Source organism: Ranitomeya imitator, chromosome 3 (assembly GCF_032444005.1).
Source record: "Ranitomeya imitator isolate aRanImi1 chromosome 3, aRanImi1.pri, whole genome shotgun sequence".
Lineage (NCBI taxonomy): Eukaryota > Metazoa > Chordata > Amphibia > Anura > Dendrobatidae > Ranitomeya > Ranitomeya imitator.
Window position 1 is genome coordinate 147,374,578 of NC_091284.1, and position 16,052 is coordinate 147,390,629.

The 16,052-nt window shown below is 42.1% G+C and overlaps 1 protein-coding gene across 1 annotated transcript in view; it reads left to right on the plus strand.

Annotated features, from left to right (window-relative positions):
• The window catches only part of IL1RAPL1 (interleukin 1 receptor accessory protein like 1), a 2,437,811-nt gene that overhangs the window by 2,347,991 nt on the left and 73,768 nt on the right, over positions 1 to 16,052 (plus strand). The window contains exon 9 of the mRNA XM_069761543.1: positions 2,082 to 2,225. Coding sequence (XP_069617644.1) covers positions 2,082 to 2,225 — 144 coding nt within the window. The remainder of the gene's footprint in view (positions 1 to 2,081; positions 2,226 to 16,052) is intronic.

The following is a 16,052-nucleotide window of genomic DNA, read 5'->3' on the forward strand; positions in this document are numbered from 1 at the left end:
TTGCGCATAGTGGACCGCAATGTGCGTGTCACCCTGTGTTAAACGCTAGAGTTCAGAGGAGACCTTTTCCTCTACTGCTGCGCCTGCGCTCCTCTCAAGAGCGCTGTCCTGATGGATGGAGCAGAGAGGGCTATTACTGCAGCTGCGCAACCTGAGCCGCACACTGCGTGTCACCCCAGAGCTCTGATACAGAGTGGGCGTGTACGGCGCCAGCAGTCCGGCCCGATATTCTTACTGCGGCTGCGCAACTTTAGATCAACTTCTCCTCTCAAGCGCTCAGCGCTGGTTTATAAGCCGCACGTAAAGTGCCGCCCAAAATCCTAATCGGCAGTGGGCGTATACACATGCAGCAGCGCAAACAGATTGTGTTTCTGCGGCTGCCTAAACAGATAAGAAAAAGAGGGAAACCCCTCTATCAACCCCCTGTCCCTGCAGAAGTATATATTTGGACGTTTAAGAACAGCGGTGGAATGGGTCATCATCCAAATAATATAGCCAAGAGCTCTGAATAAGATTTTGTGACCCCTCTAGTCTCTGATGTATCCCTAAATTACATGTAATTGTATTATTGATCCTTATCTAAGATATAGACACCGGATCTGCAGTCTGATTAATTAAAGGGATATCAGGAAAACTCATAATTACTAAACTTCGATAACATATGTGAGATGGGGTGCCACTTATAGGATGCACAAGGTTACTCCTCTTATCTAAAGTACTTCAGGTAGCAACCTAAAAGTCTATGGATGGAAATATCAATCCACCACAGTCAAATGGGAAGACACAATCCAGATACAAGAAATTCGAGTGCCCCCTTAAATTCTAACCTTCCTTATTTTATGTATTTAAATCTGGCAATGTGTAAAAAATAACATAACACATACTGTATATTGTTAGGTTTTCATGAATGATATAACTGATTAAATTATCATGCTGACAGATAAGTGCGGAAACATTACTTTGGATTAACTATCCTGGGGCACTGTATTCATTTAGTCGGTATTTCATCCATCATTTTAATCTCTAGTATACGCTGTATATGTGCAGCAGAAATTATTGTAGTAATGTTCACAGAATGAGTGTCAGCTATGAAATATTGCTCTGATTTGTAATACACAAGTAATAAAGCCAGAGAAAAAGTAAAGATGAATAATAGATCAACAAGACTGTCATACATATTAACATTTAAGTGAGAATGCAATTCTTGTAGTAACTGCACAATGCATCTTAATTAAATTTATGTGGAGCCGTAATGTCAATTCTGGAGAGATGGGAAGGTGGAAATAAATAAAGTTGGTTTGAACAGAAACTCTAAAATAGATTTTGGTCACCTTCCCAAAAACACAAAAAGATTTTGCAGATACTGTATACTTTAAAAGATAAAATAAAAACATGCATATTATGCTATATTTTTTATCTCGATACTTGTGTCCTTTTAGTGTCCATTCAATGTACCTGAACGTGGTTACTAACAGTGAAAACTGTAAATGAATATATTAATGTTAATTGGGATCTATTGCTAAGTTTTTACTATGCAATCGATGAGAAGCATGATGAAGAGACAAAGAGCTATGTGTCTCTGACTAGGCTACTTGATGTCATTTGGATAAAATCACAGTTTTTTCTGCTGCAGGTCTAACAGGTCACTGAATACTGAGCCCTACATAACCTCACCCACATTAATGATTGGCAACTTTTTTGTATTCACTATAAATTGGTAGAAAGATGCTAACCAGTGGTGGCCGTGGGATCACACAGAGCAGGAGGACTGCATGGCATGATACAACTAGTCTTCTAGTGATAATCTACTGCTGATAAAACACTAATTTTATTGAAACTGCAACAAGCAGCCCTGTTAGTGACACATAGCCGAATCAGGGTCTCTATCTCAACATCATGCTGCTGTCAGATTACATGACATTTTTTTAAAATATTGCAATGGTTTATTTTTTCATTATTATTCACAAATAATACAGCAGCAGGCTCAGTTGTAACTCAGTTTTCCATGATGGTTGATAGTATAATATCTGAAATCTTGCCTTATTAATTATAAAGTCACACACTATTTTCTTCTGTTGTAGAACTTATGTACACAGTTGAACTTGCCGGAGGTCTTGGAGCCATACTTCTGTTACTTGTGTGTCTCGTCACTGTCTACAAGTGCTACAAGATAGAAATGATGCTTTTCTACAGAAACCACTTTGGAGCTGAAGAACTTGATGGAGGTAAGTGGATCCTGTTGCTTGTTTAAGATCAATTGAATCATATTATTTATTTATTTCGTTCACTTAAATAGAAGCCTTAACTCCACAGCACTTTACAGACATTATAGGCACTGTAGCCATTGGAGCTTACAATCTAGATTCTCGATCAATGTTTTTTTGTTAGAGGAAGCTGGAGAACTCGTAGAAAACCCATGCAAATACGGGGAGAACATGCCAACTCCTTGAGGATGTTGTCCTAGGTGGGAGTTATACCCAGGACCCCAGCACTGCAAGGCTACAGTGCTAACTGCTGAGCCACCATGATGTCCATGAACAAATTCATTCCCATTAGATGGCTTTCCAAAATTTTTTTGAAGAGACGATAATCCTTTTCCTGATGGCCATATCTCATACATGCAGAGTGGCATCTCAGTAGCCAAGGACATATTAGATAGTTACCAGCTACTAAAGGGCTTATTTGAGCCTGGATTATAACTATAAAGATGATAAGGGATCGTTTTGAAGCTGAGATTCTCAAATTCAAAAAGAGACAAATGGATCTCCAATTGTAGTTGCTGCCTGATATACTGCATCACAGGTTAAAGTGAGGGCTGTATATTTCTGCAAATATCACTCCAAACTTTATGTTTAAGCTGTGACATCTTGGGCTAGGTGGCAACAACATTGGTAATTCGGACGTGAATATCTCAGCTTCAAAATGAGCTCTGAATCAAATATGTAGCTGTGTTCCAGGCTGAAATACCGTAGGGAAGCTAACAAATTGCAGCAAGGACAAGATGGAGATTATGGACAATCTTCTACTTCCTCATGTAAGAAAAGGTGTGCATCGTAGCAGCAAAAAATTCGAATAATGACCAAAAATTCATGTATAAAATAGAAAAAAAGCCTTTAGCTATATAAAAAATGATATACATGTTTGACAACTTCCCATCTGGAATTAACTCTTCACTTAGGTCTCCCAGTGAAAGCCATAAAAAAGTCAGAATCTATAATGACTGAAACTATAAAATGGCCAGACTATTTAACTCAGTAAGCATGATAAAAAATCAATGGCTGCATTGCGGTTTATGATCATTTCATTTAAAAAATGTGAGGAAAAGGCACTCTCACGGTTGCCAAACTTATCAATTATCAGTAAATCTCATCACACATAAAAATATCATTTTTTGTGAAAAATTGTATTTATAGTAAAATAAGTACACTATACATACTTGGTATAATGATCTAAGCCAGGGGTCTCAAACTCTACAGGGTAAATGGGTCACCCATAGAAACAATTTTAATATGAAGGGCTGAGTTCAATGAGGGAGAAGATGACGTTTTCAGTGATACTATTATTTTTCTATATGAGCTTTTTAACATAACTTTTTTTGGCATTTTTTTTATTCTTATTAATGGTGTTTATCATGTGGGTTACAGTACATGTCTTCTTTTTTACTTCAATTTCTCCATAAAACAGCATTTTTAGTGGCCAAATATTTTTCCACTTTTTTTCAAACTTTATTTTGATTTTTATCAAATATTTTCCTTTTTTCATCCCCCAAATGAGCACCATACAGTATTATTGTTTTACAATTAGCCCCTTTATAGTAATTCTTGCCCCCATCCTATAATAATTTCACCCATCCTGTAGTAATGTCTCCTGTCCTGTAGTAATTTTCCCAATCCTGTAATAATGCTCCCCGTCTTGTAGTAATGTCCCAAATCCTGTAATCATTTGCCCTGTCTTTTAATAATGTCCCATCCTATAATAATGTCCCCTATTCTGTAATAATGTCTCCAATTCTGTAATAATTTCCCCAATTCTGTAATAATGTTTCCAATTCTGTAATAATGTCCCCTCTCCTATAATAATGTCAACAATCCTGTAATAATGTCACCAAGCCTATAAAAATGTTCTTCATCCTGTAGAAATATCCCCAATTTTGTAATAATGTCCCTCAACCTGTAGTAATTGTCCACATCCTGTAACATTGTCTCTTTTTCTTTAATAATGTCCTCGGTCCTGTAACAATATCCCTTGTTTTGTACTAATGGTCCCAATTTTCAAATAATGTCCCTAACATGGTCCCCATCTTATATTAATTTACCCATCCTGGTCACCATCATACAGTAATGTTTCCATACTGATTGCAATCATATAGCAATGTCCCCTTCCTGGATGCCATCATATGGTAATATTGCCATTCTGGTTACCATCATATAGTAATTTCCACATCTTGTAGTAATATTTACATTCTAGTCCTATCTTCCAGTAATATCCCTATCCTGGTTCCCATCTTATAGTAATGTCCTTATCCTGGTTGTCTCATAAAGAAATGTCTCCTTTCCCCTCCTTGTAGTAATGTCACCATTTGTACTTGTAAAAATGTCCTATATTTTTTACGCACTTTACACAAACATAAAAATAATTTGGCAGCTCTCTTGACAGGGCCTCGATTATCTCAGGGGTCCAGGAGTCGCACAATGGAGCCTCTGCGGTCACATGGGGCCCACGGGCTGCGGGTTTGAGATCCTTGATCTAAGCTATAAAATGATCATATTGTTCCAGTGAACACCAAAAAAATAAAATTAAGAATTGCTGTTTTTATGTAAATCATGATACTTCATAAAACATAGAAAAAATAATTATCAATAAGTCATAAATTCCCCAAAATGGTACCGGTAAAAACTACAACTCATGCTGCCAAAAATAATCCTTCATACGGCTGTTTCAACAGAAAAAATATGTTTGGTGTTTCGTTATGCATAGAGACCCACAAAAAAGTCAATATGTAATTTATGTCACCCAGTCGATGTAAAAAAAATAAATAAAAAGGTAAAAAATATAAATTTTTGATTTTTGCGATCTGCTGCAGATAAAACGATTTTAGGGTATACACTTTTAGGGTATGTGCTTATGGTGACTTTTACAGTATGTGCACGTCTTAAGTCTTTGCTGCAGACATTTCTGTTAAAAAAAATTGTGTTCTTTGGCAGAAAAACGCAGCGTAAAATATGCTCATTTAATGCTTACTTTAATTTTTTATGCATTTTTTGCTTGCATATTTCCCATGCATCGGAACGCGTGAAAAAAGGTGAAATAATTGAAATGCTTGCAGATTTAAAAGTGTTTCAAATCCGCAAGAAAAAAACTGTGCAATGTGTTCATAAAATTATAGGTATCTCCTTCACTTTATTGGTACTAAGAAATGTTACAGCTTTTGTGGCAAAATTGCATGGAAAAGTTTTAATCATCGCGGTAAATTTTTAACATTTGCACACAGCCTTAAAGTTTTTTAATCAGAAAACACTTCAGGACAACGTTGGCGGGGTTTTTCTAGAAGCATGTCTTTTGGTGTCCTTGTATTCATTTTTTCACTAGTGATTTCTTTTGGTGTTGTTGTTTTCATTTTTTAACTAGTGATTTTATCTAGTGTGTATGAAGCTTCCAAGCCACTTGAAGAATAGTCAGATCACTTCTTTTAACTGCTTCACATTTTGACAAATGTCAATCAGTTAAATGGAATCTGTCTGCATGAAAATGCAGCCCAATCTGCAGGCAGCTTGTTATAGAGTAGATCGATTATAAATAATAACACAATAGAGGGTGAAAAAAGGCCCACAGAGTATAATCCTAAAATAATTTTTATTAAAGTTAAATAAAATGCAAAACAGATTAAAAGACAGAGACTACAATGCAAAATGCAGGGAGCATGGAGACTGACCAAGTAAAGTACATATTGATACAAACTAAATTATTCAACCTTATAAACATACAGGGAAATTCCCTTGGAAATCATGAAGGTAAGTACAGATAACTGGAGACACCTAGTAATGCACAGGTTGATCCAAATCCTATGACTTAACACAGAGCGCAATCAAATGCATAAGAGCACATACCATATAATAAAAGCAAGTCAGCAGAGGCTTTAAAGAAGAAGTACTTACATCAATAAAGTCAGTCTAAATGCTCACCGTTGCCCCAACGCACGTTTCGTCAGAACTTTATCAAGATGCGTGCACTTATGCAATAAGCAATGTGTGCATAAAATTACAGGTATCTCATTCATTTTGCTGGTTCTAAGAAATTTTACAGCTTCTGTGGCAAAATTGCATGGAAAAGTTATAATCATCACAGTAAATTTTTAACATGTGCACATACCCTTACATAAAGTTTTTTAAGCAGAAAACACTTCAGGACAATGTTGGCGGGGTTTTCTAGAAGCATGTCTTTTGGTGTCCTTGTGTTCATTTTTTCACTAGTGTTTTTTTCTACTTGTATGTATGAAGTAGTGAGCAGCTTCCAAGCCACTTGAAGAATAGTCGGATCATTTCTTTTAACTGCTTCACATTTTAACAATCTGACGGCACGATGTTATAGAGCAGGGTGAGACAAGTAGATTGATTATGTAGATTTGTGGGAAAAGATTCATTATAATCTGTGTTTTCATCAATTAAACCTTTGATCTTTCTGGGATTTTTGGTTCAGTGGATGGTCCTAGCAGTTACGGACAGCTATCTCTGTATGCACTTATAGAATGAAAGCTGTCAGTCAATAATAGTGCTGCCCAGTGGACCCAAAATGTCAGAAAGAGCAGAGGTTTCAATGATGAAAATACAGATTATGCCGAATCTTTTCTCACACAACTATGTATCAAAATGTTCAGCTCCCTCTGCTCTATAACGCGGTGCTAGCAGATTGGACTGCATTTTTATGTTAACAGGTACTCTTTAAAGGGAATCTGTCAACAGGTTTTTGCTATGTAATCTAAAAACAGCAGAAGATACCGTCTTATACAGAAATTTCAACTGATGTGTCACTTTTTTGGGCTGTGTACTGTTGTTTGTATCAAAAGCCCTGCTGCAGACTTACAGTAGGAGTCAGTGCACGTGTTAGAAAATTAACTCCGAGAAGACAGGGAAGGAACCCTGTCCACAACCATGACAGTTTGCTTACAACTAAAGATGTATAACCTAGAAATGATCACTGTCAGACTGGGTGAGCATGTGCCTCCTGGTGTGACTCTGCACCCCTCCTGTTATAAGCAGCTCACTGTCAATAGACTTGTACATTCAGAGCCCAGTGTGGGCAGGATTAGATTTCTTAGTTTGCTGCATGCTACATCTAAGAACTTTGATTGTGTCACAACTGCTGCACCCAGTGAACTAAGTGGTACGTTCTTGTAATCAGGGATACGTGCCCTATATTATGCTGTTCTCACAATAAACCTAAGATAAAAACAAAAGAAGAAAATGACCTATAACAGTGTTCTACATATTTTCAAAATTGTCAGGCTCTCTTTTGATATGAGCTATTTTTTATGATTTTGATCTCCTAAATTCAAAACTGACAATATTTTTTTACTGTAGTTGTCTCTTGCTTCTATGATATCAAAAAGATGTCATTTTAATGCTGCATGTAATTAATGTACAAAAGTTTCAGTATTTTGGAACATTATTATTATTGCTACTATAAAGATGAGGAATATTTTGTTATGCAGTTTTATGACATTTATTTAGAGGAAATCAAACAACAATTCAATTAACTTAAACATGTCTAAAAACTATTGCGAATTTCAAACAGTTACAGAAATCGTACTACAAAATTGTTCCTCATTCAGTGACAACTTGATCTTTTCTCTACAGCCACAATATCGTGTTGAAATCTCCCACCATGCTCGTCACTCATTGCTCCGCCTGTAAGAAATTAATTTTTTAACCCCTTCCCGACCCATGACGCCACGTAGGCGTCATGAAAGTCGGTGCCAATCCGACCCATGACGCCTATGCGGCGTCATGGAAAGATCGCGTCCCTGCAGGCCAGGTGAAAGGGTTAACTCCCATTTCACCCGATCTGCAGGGACAGGGGGAGTGGTAGTTTAGCCCAGGGGGGGTGGCTTCACCCCCTCGTGGCTACGATTGCTCTGATTGGCTGTTGAAAGTGAAACTGCCAATCAGAGCGATTTGTAATATTTCACCTATTATAACGGGTGAAATATTACAATCCAGCCATGGCCGATGCTGAAATATCATCGGCCATGGCTGGAAATACTAATGTGCCCCCACCCCACCCCACCGATCGCCCCCGCAGCCCCCCGATCTGGCCGGTACACTGCTCCGGCTCCCCTCCGTCCAGTGCTCCGCTCCCCCCCGTGCTCTTGTCCGCTCCCCCCGTGCTCCAATCACCCCCCCGTGCTCCAATCACCCCCCCTGCACTCCGATCCACCCCCCCGGTGCTCCGTTCCACCCCCCGTGCTCCATTCCAGCCCCCCGTGCTCCATTCCAGCCCCCCCGTGCTCCGTTCCACCCCTCCCGTGCTCCAATTCCCCCCCCCCGTGCTCCGATCCCCCCGTGCTCCGATCCCCCCCCCCGTGGTCCCCCCCACCCCATCATACTTACCGATCCAGCCGGGGTCCCGTCCGTCTTCTCCCTGGGCGCCGCCATCTTCCAAAATGGCGGGCGCATGTGCAGTGCGCCCGCCGAATCTGCCGGCCGGCAGATTCGTTCCAAAGTGCATTTTGATCACTGAGATATAATCTATCTCAGTGATCAAAATAAAAAAAATAATAAATGACCCCCCCCCCCTTTGTCACCCCCATAGGTAGGGACAATAAAAAAATAAAGACATTTTTTTTTTCCACTAATGTTAGAATAGGGTTAGGGTTAGGGTTAAGGGTAGGGTTAGGGGTAGGGTTAGGGGTAGGGTTAGTGGTAGGGTTAGGGGTAGGGTTAGTGGTAGGGTTAGGGCTAGGGTTAGGGCTAGGGGTAGGGGTAGGTTTAGGGGTAGGGTTAGGGTTAGGGCTAGGGTTAGGGCTAGGGGTAGGGGTAGGGTTAGGGCTAGGGTTAGGGTTAGGGCTAGGGTTAGGGCTAGGGGTAGGGTTAGGGCTAGGGTTAGGGTTTCGGTATGTGCACACGTATTCTGGTCCTCTGCGGATTTTTCCGCTGCGGATTTGATAAATCCGCAGTGCTAAACCGCTGCGGATTTATGGCGGATTTACCGCGTTTTTTTCTGCGCATTTCACTACGGTTTTACAACTGCGATTTTCTATTGGAGCAGTTGTAAAACCGCTGCGGAATCCGCACAAAAGAAGTGACATGCTGCGGAATGTAAACCGCTGCGTTTCCGTGCAGTTTTTCCGCAGCATGTGTACAGCGATTTTTGTTTCCCATAGGTTTACATTGAACTGTAAACTCATGGGAAACTGCTGCGGATCCGCAGCGTTTTCCGCAGCGTGTACACATACCTTTAGAATTAGGCTATGTGCACACGGTGCGGATTTGGCTGCGGATTCGCAGCAGTGTTCCATCAGGTTTACAGTACCATGTAAACATATGAAAAACCAAATCCGCTGTGCCCATGGTGCGGAAAATACCGCGCGGAAACGCTGCGTTGTATTTTCCGCAGCATGTCAATTCTTTGTGCGGATTCCGCAGCGTTTTACACCTGTTCCTCAATAGGAATCCGCAGGTGAAATCCGCACAAAAAACACTGGAAATCCGCGGAAAATCCGCAGGTAAAACGCAGTGCCTTTTACCCGCGGATTTTTCAAAAATGGTGCGGAAATATCTCACACGAATCCGCAACGTGGGCACATAGCCTTAGGGTTAGGGTTGGAATTAGGGTTGTGGTTAGGGTTAGGGGTGTGTTGGGGTTAGGGTTGTGGTTAGGGGTGTGTTGCGGTTAGGGTTGTGATTAGGGTTATGGCTACAGTTGGGATTAGAGTTAGGGGTGTGTTGGGGTTAGTGTTGGAGGTAGAATTGAGGGGTTACCACTGTTTAGGCACATCAGGGGTCTCCAAACGCAACATGGCGCCACCATTGATTCCAGCCAATCTCGTATTCAAAAAGTCAAATGGTGCTCCCTCACTTCCGAGCCCTGAAGTGTGCCCAAACAGTGGTTTACCCCCACATATGGGGTACCAGCATACTCAGGACAAACTGCGCAACAATTACTGGGGTCCAATTTCTCCTGTTACCCTTGTGAATCTAAAAAAATGCTTGCTAAAACATAATTTTTGAGGAAAGAAAAATGATTTTTTATTTTCACGGCTCTGCGTTGTAAACGTCTGTGAAGCACTTGGGGGTTCAAAGTGCTCACCACATATCTAGATAAGTTCCTTGGGGGGTCTAGTTTCTAAAATGGGGTCACTTGTGGGGGTTTCTACTGTTTAGGCACACCAGGGGCTCTGCAAACGCAACGTGACACCCGTAGACCATTCCATCAAAGTCTGCATTTCAAAAGTCACTACTTCCCTTCTGAGCCCCGAAGTGTGCCCAAACAGTGGTTTACCCCCACTCATGGGGTATCAGCGTATTCAGGAGAAACTGGACAACAACTTTTGGGGTCCAATTTCTCCTGTAACCCTTGGGAAAATAAAAAATTCTGGGCTAAATAATTATTTTTGAGGAAAGAAAACGTATTTCTTATTTTCACGGCTCTGCATTATAAACTTCTATGAAGCGCTTGGGGGTTCAAAGTGCTCACCACACATCTAGATAAGTTCCTTTCGGGGTCTAGTTTCCAAAATGGGGTCACTTGTGGGGGGTTTCTACTGTTAAGCCACATCAGGGGCTCTGCAAACGCAACGTGACGCCCACAGAGCATTCCATCAAAGTCTGCATTTCAAAACGTCACTACTTCACTTCCGAGCCTCGGCATGTGCCCAAACAGTGGTTTACCCCCACATATGGGGTATCAGCATACTCAGGAGAAACTGGACAACAACTTTTGGGGTCCAATTTCTTCTGTAACCCTTGGGAAAATAAAAAATTCTGGGCTAAATAATTATTTTTGAGGAAAGAAAACGTATTTATTATTTTCACGGCTCTGCATTATAAACTTCTATGAAGCACTTGGGGGTTCAAAGTGCTCACCACTAGGGTTGAGCGAAACGGGTCGAACATTTTCAAAAGTCGCCGACTTTTGGCTAAGTCGGGGTTTCATGAAACCCGATCCGACCCCTGTGCGGGGTCGGCCATGCGGTACGCGACTTTCGCGCCAAAGTCGCGTTTCAATGACGCGAAAAGCGCCATTTCTCAGCCAATGAAGGTAAACGCAGAGTGTGGGCAGCGTGATGACATAGGTCCTGGTCCCCACCATCTTAGAGAAGGGCATTGCAGTGATTGGCTTGCTGTCTGCGACGTCACAGGGGCTATAAAGAGGCGTTCCCGCCGACCGCCATCTTACTGCTGCTGATCTGAGCTTAGGGAGAGGTTGCTGCCGCTTTGTCAGAAGCAGGGATAGCGTTAGGCAGGGTCCATTAACCACAAAACCGCTTGTGCTGCAGCGATTTGCACTGTCCAACACCACCCTCGGTGTGCAGGGACAGTGGAAGTTTTTTTTTTTTTTTTTTTCCCCTCAGCGCTGTAGCTCATTGGGCTGCCCTAGAAGGCTCCCTGATAGCTGCATTGCTGTGTGTACGCCGCTGTGCAAACCAACTGCTTTTTTCAAAGCACAAATCCTCTTGTTCCTTCCTTTCTGCACAGCTATCTTTTTTGTTTGTCCACACTTTTTATTTCATTTGTGCATCAGTCCACTCCTTATTGCTGCCTGCCATACCTGGCTGAGATTACTGCAGGCAGGGAGATAGTAGCTGCCTGCCATACCTGGCTGAGATTACTGCAGGCAGGGAGATAGTAATTGTAGGACATTCCCTGTTTTTTTTTTTTTTTTTTTTTTGGTGGGAGATTAAGATTGGCAATTTGGCATTTCTGCTAGAGTGCCATCCCTGTGTGTGCCATCTCTCTCACATAGTGGGCCATAGAAAGCCTTTTCATTTTTCTGTATTTTTTTTTGTGGGGTGTATAAATTCTCCCTGATAAAAATACAGTGGGAGATTAATATTGGCCTTTGGGCTTGTGTGCCAGTCCTGAGTGTGCCATCTCTCTCACAAATAGTGGGCCATAGAAAGCCTATTTATTTTTTTTTTTGGTTTTATAAATTCTCCCTGAAAAAAAGGGAGATTAATATTGGCCTCTGGGCTTGTGTGCCAGTCCTGAGCGTGCCATCTGTGCCAGCCCTGAGCGTGCCATCTCTCTCACAAATAGTGGGCCATAGAAAGCCTATTTAATTTTTTTTTTTGTTTTATAAATTTTCCCTGAAAAAAGGGAGATTAACATTGGCCTCTGGGCTTGTGTGCCAGTTGTGAGCGTGCCATCTGTGCCAGTCCTGAGCGTGCCATCTCTCTCACAAATAGTGGGCCATAGAAAGCCTATTTAAATATTTTTTTGGTTTTATAAATTCTCCCAGAAAAAAAGGGAGATTAATATTGGCCTCTGGGCTTGTGTGCCAGTCCTGAGCGTGCCATCTGTGCCAGCCAGCCCTGAGCGTGCCATCTCTCTCACAAATAGTGGGCCATAGAAAGCCTATTTAATTTTTTTTTTGTTTTATCAATTTTCCCTGAAAAAAGGGAGATTAATATTGGCCTCTGGGCTTGTGTGCCAGTTGTGAGCGTGCCATCTGTGCCAGTCCTGAGCGTGCCATCTCTCTCACAAATAGTGGGCCATAGAAAGCCTATTTAAATATTTTTTTGGTTTTATAAATTCTCCCAGAAAAAAAGGGAGATTAATATTGGCCTCTGGGCTTGTGTGCCAGTCCTGAGCGTGCCATCTGTGCCAGCCAGCCCTGAGCGTGCCATCTCTCTCACAAATAGTGGGCCATAGAAAGCCTATTTAATTTTTTTTTTTGTTTTATCAATTTTCCCTGAAAAAAGGGAGATTAATATTGGCCTCTGGGCTTGTGTGCCAGTTGTGAGCGTGCCATCTGTGCCAGTCCTGAGCGTGCCATCTCTCTCACAAATAGTGGGCCATAGAAAGCCTATTTAAATATTTTTTTGGTTTTATAAATTCTCCCAGAAAAAAAGGGAGATTAATATTGGCCTCTGGGCTTCTGTGCCAGTCCTGAGCGTGCCATCTGTGCCAGTCCTGAGCGTCCCATCTCTCTCACAAATAGTGGGCCATAGAAAGCCTATTTTTTTTTTTTTTTGGGTTTTAGAAATTCTCCCTGAAAAAAGGGAGATTAATATTGGCCTCTGGGCTTGTGTGCCAGTTGTGAGCGTGCCATGTGTGCCAGTCCTGAGCGTGCCATCTCTCTCACAAATAGTGGGCCATAGAAAGCCTATTTAAATATTTTTTTGGTTTTATAAATTCTCCCAGAAAAAAAGGGAGATTAATATTGGCCTCTGGGCTTCTGTGCCAGTCCTGAGCGTGCCATCTGTGCCAGTCCTGAGCGTCCCATCTCTCTCACAAATAGTGGGCCATAGAAAGCCTATTTTATTTTTTTTTTGGGTTTCAGAAATTCTCCCTGGAAAAAAAAAGGGAGATTAATATTGCCCTTTGGGCTTGTGTGCCAGTACTAAGCGTTCCATCTCTCTCTCTCTCTCAGTCAGTGGGCCATAGAACGCATATTTTTGGTTTTATTTGTTTTCTAAATTCTCCCTGAAAAAATCATTTTATTTTATTTGGTTTCTAAATTCTTCCTGATAAAATCATATTTTTTTTATTATTTTTATTTCTAAAGTCTCCCTGAAAAAAAAAAAAAAAAAACAACCAAAAAAACAGTGGGAGATTAATATTGGCCTTTCTGCTTGTGTGCCAGTCTTGACTCCTGGGTGTGCCATCTCTCTCTCTCTCTCTCTCCAATTGTGGTCCATAGAAAGCCTACATTTTTTTTCCTTGATTTGGGTTCCAAAATCTACCAGAGAAAATAACTCCATCAATCATTGGTAGAAAAATATTGGCCTCTGGGCTTGTGTGCCACTCCTGATTCCTGTGTGCGTCATCTCTCACTCAGTGGCCCATAGAAAGCATATAGTTTGTTACATTTGTTTTCTAAATTCTCCCTGCAAAAATCTATTTTTTTTTTTTTGGGGGGTTTCTAAAGTGTTCCTGAAAAAAATAAAAATAAAAAAAAAATAATAGTGTGACATTAATATTAACATTTGTGCTTCAGTGACAGTCCTGCGTGTGGGGCATCTCTCTAATTTGCAGCCACCAAAAAAAGAGTGTGTAACATTGGGCCTGATTTTCGCTGTGGTCTCACCAACCTGTAAAGGGGTAGCTAAATCATACTGAAGTTATAGCTCACCGTGTAAGTTGTGTGACTGCAACAAATAACGTTAGTTTGGTTACGTTTTTAAAACAATGAGGAAGTCTAGTGGAAGAGGTCGTGGCCGGGGGCGTTCATTGTCAGCTGGTAATGAGGGTAGTGGTAGTGGTGGAGCATCAGGTGGTCGTGGGGGAAAAAATATTGCACCTAAGTCTGGAGCTGTGGAGCCAGGTTCGTCGTCCGGCTACACAAGGCCTCGAACGCTCCCTTTTCTGGGATTAGGAAAACCGCTTTTAAAGCCGGAGCAGCAAGAGCAAGTTTTGGCTTATCTTGCTGACTCAGCCTCTAGCTCTTTTGCCTCATCTCGTGAAACTGGTAAAAGTAAAAGCAGCGCGTCGTTAGTGGATGTTCACGGTCAGGGACAAGTCACTTCCTTGTCCTCTTCAGCAAAAACAACAACAGAGAAGAATGCAGCAGGCGACACAACGGGTTACTCCATGGAGCTCTTTACACATACCGTCCCTGGCTTAGAAAGTGAAGCAGTTAACAGTCCATGCCCATTACAAATTGAATCTGACATGGAGTGCACTGACGCACAGCCACAGCCAGACTACTATGCTGGTCCTTTGACTCAGACCACAACATTGCCCTCGCAGGGTGCTGATCAAGAATCAGACCCTGATGAGACTATGTTGCCCCATCACGAACGCTATACCACCGAACGACACGGTGACACAGACGAAGTTGCGCAGGAGGTACAAGAAGAGTTATTAGATGACCCAGTTCTTGACCCCGATTGGCAGCCATTGGGGGAACAGGGTGCAGGCGGCAGCAGTTCTGAAGCAGAGGAGGAGGAGGGGCCGCAGCAGGCATCAACATCGCCACAGGTTCCATCTGCCGGGCCCGTATCTTGCCCAAAACGCGTGGCAAAGCCAAAACCTGGTGGAGGACAGCGTGGCCATCCGGTTAAAGCTCAGTCTGCAATGCCTGAAAAGGTATCCGATGCTAGAAAGAGTGCAGTCTGGCATTTTTTTAAACAACATCCAATTGATCAGCGCAAAGTCATCTGTCAAAAATGTTCTACTTCCTTAAGCAGAGGTCAGAATCTGAAAAGTCTCAATACTAGTTGCATGCATAGACATTTAACCACCATGCATTTGAAAGCTTGGACTAACTACCAAACGTCCCTTAAGGTTGTTGCACCCTCGGCCAATGAAGCTAGTCATCAACGCAACATCCCTTCCGGCAGTGTAGGACCACCATTTAGCGCACCACCTGCTGTATCTGTGCAGGTATCTTTGCCAGGCCAAAGCAGTCAGGGTCAGGGAATCACCAGTTTCGTAGTAGGAAACACTGCATCTAGGGCACCGGCGGCAACAATACCATCTCCCACCGTCTCTCAGTCTGCCATGTCCACCGGCACCCCCGCTAGTTCCACGATCTCCAGCTCTCCAGTCCAGCTCACCCTACATGAGACTATGGTTAGAAAAAGGAAATACTTAGCCTCGCATCCGCGTACACAGGGTTTGAACGCCCACATAGCTAGACTAATCTCGTTAGAGATGATGCCCTACCGGTTAGTTGAAAGCGAAGCTTTCAAAGACCTGATGGACTACGCTGTACCACGCTACGAGCTACCCAGTCGACACTTTTTTTCCAGAAAAGCCATCCCAGCCCTCCACCAGCATGTTAAAGAGCGCATCGTCCATGCACTCAGGCAATCTGTGAGCACAAAGGTGCACCTGACAACAGATGCATGGACCAGTAGGCATGGCCAGGGACGTTACGTGTCCATCACG